General features: G+C 40.4%; 1 protein-coding gene across 1 annotated transcript; it reads left to right on the forward strand.

Annotated features, from left to right (window-relative positions):
• Positions 1-774: 774 nt before the first annotated feature.
• On the forward strand, positions 775-6,789 carry LOC128253296 (uncharacterized). Its single transcript, XM_052981582.1, has 6 exons — positions 775-859; positions 913-1,611; positions 2,483-2,822; positions 2,876-4,394; positions 5,032-5,713; positions 6,396-6,789. The coding sequence occupies exons 1-6, from the start codon at positions 796-798 to the stop codon at positions 6,773-6,775; spliced, it is 3,684 nt and encodes a 1,227-aa protein (XP_052837542.1). The 5' UTR covers positions 775-795; the 3' UTR covers positions 6,776-6,789.
• Positions 6,790-7,722: the final 933 nt, after the last annotated feature.

Here is a 7,722-nt window from a genome sequence, read left to right on the forward strand (position 1 = left end):
CATAGCTTCAATGTTCTTAAACATATACCCCAGTAAATCATAATTTTAATGTTTTCAAGAATATTTAATTTTTGCAATAGCTGCAAGTTATATGAACTTCAACTTGCCTACGTTTGCTTCCTTTCTTGTTTTTTTATAAGAGATCATTAAAAAATGGTTTTTGTTAAGGAATAAAAGTTTGTTAGTTAATTAATTAACTAATTATTTTTAAACACAAACCGCAATTTAAGTTAGAAACTACCAAGTCTAAAGCTTCTTGTTCGGTTTTCTCTAGAAAATAAAAAATAATCGATGTTTGCCAAGTAAACATGTTGACTAGTTTTTTTTTGAATAAACATCAATGTTTTTACCAGCACTACCCGGCACTTCATACGATTTTCGATACCAAAATCTGGCTAGTATTTTTTTTATTTTTCAACATTCATTACTGAGTTGCCTTACGCCTGTCTTGCTAACACTAATTGCATGGTCAAAAAAAAAATTAATCTAATGAATAAAAACAACATTGTTATATCATAACCTAATCTATTTTCCGTTAAAACCTTGAAAAATCCTGAAATATATATATATTCAAAACTTTAATATTCGGCTAGTTTTATACAACCAATAAAATAAATCTTTTACGAAAAAGAGTTATTTGCAGCAACGATCCGAAAATACTAAATTATATATTGTAAAATACTTAAAAATTGTAACGCAAATTATGAAATAACGGTAAAACCGGCTTCCGGTTGCCATGGAATTGTTTTACCTAACAAACTTCATAGCGCTTTGGGTCTTTGAAAACTCTGTTAAATGGCCTCCTCCAGCGCTGTAGAAGATGAGCATCTCACAGATTCGGATTTAACCGATGATGAGGGTGAGTTGGTGCCGATGCCTTCGTTCCAAAGCCTCACAACTTTGAAATCCCAGAGCGCAGCGTAGTACCGCGCCAGGAAGAGCTGCGTCCCGAAACCCCGAAACCCTCGTATGGCGACGAGGAACTGCACCAGCTGGTGGGGTACATACAGCGCATGAGTGTGTTGAGCTGCTTGGATCATAGAGACTGGCAAGAGGGAGCCCTGGACATTATCCGCCGTTGGCTGCTGGAGGTCCACGAGCCCCTGTTGACCATTTACTACGATAGAGATGCACTATCCGCCTGTCTGGGCATTCCAGCCACTTGTGTTTCAGACCTGAGCTACTTTCGCCGGGAACCAAATGAGATCTTTAGCGTGGAGGGCTTCCACGATGAAGTGAACTTTGGAACCCTGACGAGCGATGTGGATGGATGTTTGATGGATTTGCTGGATCGCTTGTACGCCCCCTTCTTTCGGAACTACAGTGAATGGAACGCCACGGTGCGAAATCGTTTCTGTTCCAGCCTGGACAGATTCCTGGCCTTCCTCACTGGTATGCATCACCAAATCTCTGGGGTAGCCGTGCTGTATGTGCCCTATGTTATCAAGGAATTGGCAGCTGGACCCGTTGACAGGCAGTTGGTCAGGAGTCTGGAGGGCATCGCCCTGTACTGGACCACACAGATCCGCACTTTGCTGGGAGACGACACATTGACGGTTCCCCATGATCTAGTCACCGTACGGGATGAGTTTGAGTTTTGGGAATATCGCTGTGAGTTAAATCGGGTTATTCATTAAAACGTAACATTTATATTGATTGCACTGTGCAAGAGCCTAAAAAATACATTGGTCCCAAAAATCTCGGTGTGCTGAACAGTTTTTCAGTTTTCGAGAAAAACGACGTCAAAGTGTCAAAAAGATCGATTTTAGGGGTAATCCGACTCTGTGTAACAGCTGAATTTAATATTACTGCTAATGTGCAACTCTTTGGCTAAAGATCCTTATACCCAAAACAATCAAGAAATTTTTTTTGAAATTTTTTATTTGAAAAAAAAAATGCAAATACATCAAAAGCCCTAAAACTTCTTTTTTGGTGCCTAAAAGTAGGCTATACAATTTAGTGAAATGTTAAATTTTAATATCGATAATATCGGTGTAATAAATGCATCGAAAAGCAAAACATTATATTTTAAGTTTACCAATGGTCTTAAAGTATTTTTAAAAATTACTCAAACGACACGAAATGCCAGTTAAAATAAATTTGTTAAGCAAAGGCAACAGCACGTATGAGGCATATGCTTTGTACATAATGCGTACACCCCAAATTTTAATTTAAAATTGTCACACCAATTTGGACCACCCTAATTTATATTCATAATCAACATCAACCGTATCCGTCTGTCCCTCCGTCCGATTTTAAACAAACCCGTCAGTTTGGATGATACATTAACTAATTAATTAATCTTTATAACATAAATGGTGAAACAGTGATGTTACACTACATAAAAGTTCAGTTCCAAAAATTTTCAAAGACTCAGGTCTACTTGCTTTTAATAGAGGGGAGAAACTTGCGTGAACGAGCGCAGTCTTTTAAAGATTTAAAATGTTAACCTAAAATAAATAGTTTGTATGTCTCTTCACAGATGAAGTTCTTCAAGGAATCAACGACCAGTTGGCTCAATCGGATGTTCAGAAAGTGTTGCTATTGTTGCATAACGCCCATTCGGTGCACATGTCACAAATGGATGGTCTTATAGAAAGGGCCAATCAGGAGCTCCTTAAAGCACTGTCCAACATTAAGTTTCTTCACCTGCTGATCGAGCCTTGCTCTAAAATCGATGTGGCCGCCAGCCCGGCGGACTTGAGCAAGCTTTTACCACGTATTATCCACCTTATACGCTTTATTTGGTTGAATTCAGAATATTACAATACGACTCGACTTATAGCTGGACTGTTCCGGAACTTGAGCAATCAGATCATAAAGTAAACATTAATAATAAGAATATTGAGGAGAATTATTTACAAATCTTAAACAGGTTCTGCACGGATCACACCAAAGTTGAAGACATCCTCTCGGGAAAACCACGGTTTGGTATTCAAATATGCAATAATGCCATCGATTGCTGCCTGGCTTACAAGGGAATCTACAATAAAATGTCTAAAGAATTGGCCGGGAAAGAGACCAAATTGCCTTGGGAACTGAACGAAGGCCTGATCTTCAACCATATCGATGCCTTTGTCGAGCGATTGAACGATGTGATTGACATTTGCGAGTCCATGATTGTGTTTGGTCGCTTGGATGAAAACGGGAGTATACCGAAGCCCGCTTTTGGCGGCACTTGTGGCGATGAGCTGGAGAGGATTGCCGAAAATGTGGAGCAACAGTTTCTGGACACCCTACAGCAACTGCTGGGCAGCTCGCAGGCATATATTTTAAATGTGCATCGCTCGGATTGGTACAAGGATGTGGCCAATTTCCGTAGGAGCATGCAGAAGCTGGAGGAGACTGTCCAGCGGCTAATCTTCAATGTTTTCCAGCGCGTGTCGAACGTGGAGGAGACACTGGAGGCCCTGCAGGCCATGCTGTTCTACTCCTACCGTCAGAGGGGAACTCTGAGGAAGACATACCTGATGGAAGTGAGCAGATTGTGGAGGCTGTTCTCCAAGGAAATGGATGCCACCTCGAGAAAACTACTAGAGGAGCGAAGACAGGAATCCTGGATATCCAAACACGTTTCCACAGCTCTCAACTACCGCATCAATTTGGAACGTTTGGCGTGGCTAAAGGACCGCTTAAAGAGCGCCGAGTGGTTGCCTTCTGACAAGGAATCCTCTCCTGTGCTGGCCAAATTCGATTCACTGCGTCATGAGTTTCAAAAGGAAATGCGACTGGCCTACGAAGACTGGGTGGTCAAGTGCTGTGGCTTTTCTGGGGATCTCAGCCAGCGTTTGGACCGCTACTTGATGGTTCGCAGTAAGAAGTTCAAAGGCCTCCTGGAGTGCAACGTTGATCCATCTGTATTGGAGCTATGTGAGCAGGCTCAGCACTTTGAAAGGCTGGGATTCGCCATCCCCAACACCCTGAAAAAACTGTACGAACGTTACGACACAATAAGATCCTTGTACAATAGTGTTATCCAGCTTGCCCTTAGACATAACTGCATTTTGACCGATTTGAGTGAGAAAGAACGAAAACTGTTCCGACCCTTGATTCAAGCCTGTGATCGCCAGCTGGCTCCGGGGATATTCAAGATTACCTATGGCTCTGAACTCAACGAGGATTTCTTTGAAGATGGCAACGAGTTCATCGGGGAGTTCCAGGAGTTGGTTCACATATTCAAGCGTGCCAATCGGGGCATGGCGAGGACTTGTGAGAAGATCTGCGACACTTGTCTCATGCATTTTGCATTCGCTGGCGCCGTAGATATATCCGTGTTTCGGCAACATTTGTCCGCCAGTCTAAACTCCTCCGGTGACATCCTGAGGAGCTACTACAGCAACATATTGGAGCTCTTGTTCGCCTTTAGCCGGCAGTTCCAGTCGGTGGATGATGAGGTAAGTGGTTGAATTGGTTGAAGTGGTTGAACAACAGAAAGTAAGCTGATGAAAGTTGCCCATAACTAAAATAGAGGTTCTTAAAAAAAAAAAACATTTTAATAGCTATAATACTATTTTAAAAATTATTAAAATTTTCTTTAAAATTAGCATTTTAATTTAAGAGATATATTTTATAGATTTTTTGAAAGCGTGTTTCTTAATTCACTTTCACACATGTAAAGTGTACCAGGTAGTAGTGTGCAAATAGAAAGGTCCTCTACAAAACTGGACAGTGTGGCAGTCTATGCGTCTTGTACGAGTCTCCATTTGCGGGTCGTCCAGGCATCCAATTGTTAGATGGGTGTAGTCTTTTAAGTCTTCATCTGTTCATAGGTCTGGATAGTGTAAATTCCAGTCTATTTGTGGATTTATTTTGAGATCTATGTAAATAAAAGGTAGTGTTTCGTGTATAATATGGGGCGTTTACCATGACTTTTTTGGCTTGGCAAGATTACAGGCAGTGCCCAAAAAGTTAGTATAGCCATGAAAATCCGTAGCACTTTAGAAATATTCGATAGAAAAGATGAATTAACTATTTAAATGGGCTAAATTTTATGTTTACTTTGTGTTTCAATGTTTTTTCTGATCCCTCTAGATGTCTTCGGAGTGGATAACTTATGTGAATGATCTGGATGACATGCTAGCCAGTGCTTTGATGACCAGTGCCCGCGGGTCCTTAAACATGCTATACAAGGCCCTCCACTGTGAAGAGGACATGGCATCCGCTCCCATAATCGTCCTTGAATCGGATGTGAAAGACGGGCGAATTGTCTTCACTCCCGACATGGATGCTATCGAAGAAACGATGAATGGAATCGTGGACAGTATTCGCAGCATGTTGGATCAGTTTCCGAGGCTCGGGTATAAACTAAAGCTCCCGAAGAAGCAGCAGCGTCAGGGATTCGCCAGCGTTTTCCGGGAAGATCAGGAGTGCTCGGACTTAATGAGAAGCATACAAGCAGAGATCGCTAGACAGCAGGACGAGATGGCCAAGTATGAAATGGTTTGGAACCAACATCGTGTCCTTTGGGAGATCACGGAGGAGGAATTCCGACAGCGATTGATGAGCAGTTCCCGGACAGCCGGTGTTTTTGAAGGTGCCATCGAACACTACAGTGCATTGGCAGACGACGTGATCTTCGAGGACGCCATTACGAACGTGTACTTCATACTGATTAACCAGAACGCTCTGAAGAGCACCATCCTAGATTGGATTGAAAAGTGGCAGGCCCTCAATATCAATATGTTGCTAGATCATGCCAGCAATTTAATGAGAGGTAAGGTTGTTTTGACAAAACATAAATTAAAATTAGTTTAGACTTCTAAAAGAAGTACCACCTGAGCATCAAACTCTTCAAATAAAAATAAGAAAGGAAGCAAACTTCGGCAAGCCGAATTAAATATTCTTGAAAAAATTAAAATTATGATTTACTGGGGTATATGTTTATGAAAATTGAAGCTATGATAATTTGCAGCTCAATTATTTGATTGTTCCTATTGCAGCTATATGATATCTGAAATATTTAACTATATTCTATACTATATGTCAAAACAAAAAAATGAAAAAAAGGAAATTTATAATTTTTTTCATTTATTTTTCCAATTGTTTCTCTGAGAACTATATCTACAGTCGTCCGATCCGGTTCGTTCCGACTTATATACTACCTGCAATAGGAAGACAATTGGAAGAGTTTCATGCAGATAGCTTTAAAACTGAGAGACTAGTTTGCGTAGAAACGGACGGACAGACGGACGGACAGACGGACATGGCTAGATCGACCCGCCTAGTGATGCTGATCAAGAATATATATACTTTGTAGGGTCGGAAGTGTCTCCTTCACTGTGTTGCAAACTTCCGACTGAAATTATAATACCCTCTGCAAGGGTATAACATTTTTTTAATAATATATATCAATTATTGCAATTATATATTTACTTTTACAATTTGTATCCTTTTAGCCACCTACCGATACATGGGTCGCAATGAGCGTAACGTGATGAAAGTTCCTCGTACCATTCGTGAAACCGTGGTTGCCAAACAGCATTTTGAAAAACTCCTCAAGGAAGTACCAGTGAAACAATCAGCTTTTACTCCGATGCTGGAACTCTTTGTGCTTCTGCACAAATACGAGGTGCAGCTGAACGAGAAGACATATCAGCAGGTGATGGGATTGGAGTTGGCCTGGCTGCACTACCTCCAAGTCCTGGGAGAGGCGGATGAAATGCTAGATAATGAGGGCAGTGAAACCAAATCGGAGTTGGCCAAACATGGTGAAAAGTTCAAGTTAATACTAAAAGAATTTCTAGAAGAGTTCTACTCCAAATTACCCAAGAAATAAGAAAATCACAGTTAATTCAGCTAAAGAAAATGTAAGCAACAGGATCAATGGCCGAGTCGACCTAGCCATGTCCGTCTGTCTGTATGAACGTCGAGGTCTTGGAAATTATAAATGCTATAGATTTGGGATTTATAATACGCAGCGCAATTTATTTCAAAATAGAGCCACGCCCACTCTAACGTTTACAACTCGCCAGACACTAAACGCGTCTGTCGCGTCACTCTGAGACGTGTTAAGCATTAGCAGTTATACTATGTGTGTGTGTTTTGGCTATCAAGCTATGATTTATTTTAAAAGTAATAGGGCTCTGCCACTGCTCGGCCGCTGTTCTGCCGCTGCTCTGCCGGTAATCGCTGCAGTAGAGAGGCAGAACGAAACTAAACTCCGAATGTTTTGTGAAGGATTATTTAGTTTGAAGTTTGTTAGCTGAGTTAAGGGTTTCTGATAGTCGGGGATCTCGACTGTAGCGTTCTTTCTTGTTCTAATTTGCTGCAATGACGAATGATTTTATGAGTTTTCCTCACTTAACTCGACCAAAAATGTATTTAAGCGATTAAGGTAAATACAAACTTCTTCTTTAAAATACATATTTGCTTTGGCAGTTCTCATCCCTTGACATTTAAAAAATAGAAAATTCTATTTTTAACGATTCTTTCACACGAAAGAATCTCATTTTCAATTAGAATGCAAAAGCTATTAAGGTAAAAAAACCGCAAATCAGCTTTCATCAAGGCTTAATTAAGTTTGTATTTTATTGGGCATTGATTGACGAGCGGTTAAGGGTAATCAGTTGGTGTGATGAACGACTTTGTGGGTGTCAACTAATATCGGATATTAAACGTACAAAGATTTTATGCAATTAAGTAAAGTATAAAATAAAATGCTAACCATTTCTGCTGTCATATAATTTCGTAAAATGTACTAACTCTTTATTGATTTAAATTTTA

The sequence above is a fragment of the Drosophila gunungcola genome, assembly GCF_025200985.1.
Source record: "Drosophila gunungcola strain Sukarami chromosome 2L unlocalized genomic scaffold, Dgunungcola_SK_2 000008F, whole genome shotgun sequence".
Lineage (NCBI taxonomy): Eukaryota > Metazoa > Arthropoda > Insecta > Diptera > Drosophilidae > Drosophila > Drosophila gunungcola.

Coding starts and splice junctions, on each gene's coding strand:
- LOC128253296 (XM_052981582.1), top strand. CDS start 796: ATGGCCTCCTCCAGCGCTGTAGAAGATGAGCATCTCACAGATTCGGAT. Junction 860..912: donor GGATTTAACCGATGATGAGG/GTGAGTTGGTGC, acceptor TTGAAATCCCAG/AGCGCAGCGTAGTACCGCGC. Junction 2,823..2,875: donor TTGAGCAATCAGATCATAAA/GTAAACATTAAT, acceptor AATCTTAAACAG/GTTCTGCACGGATCACACCA.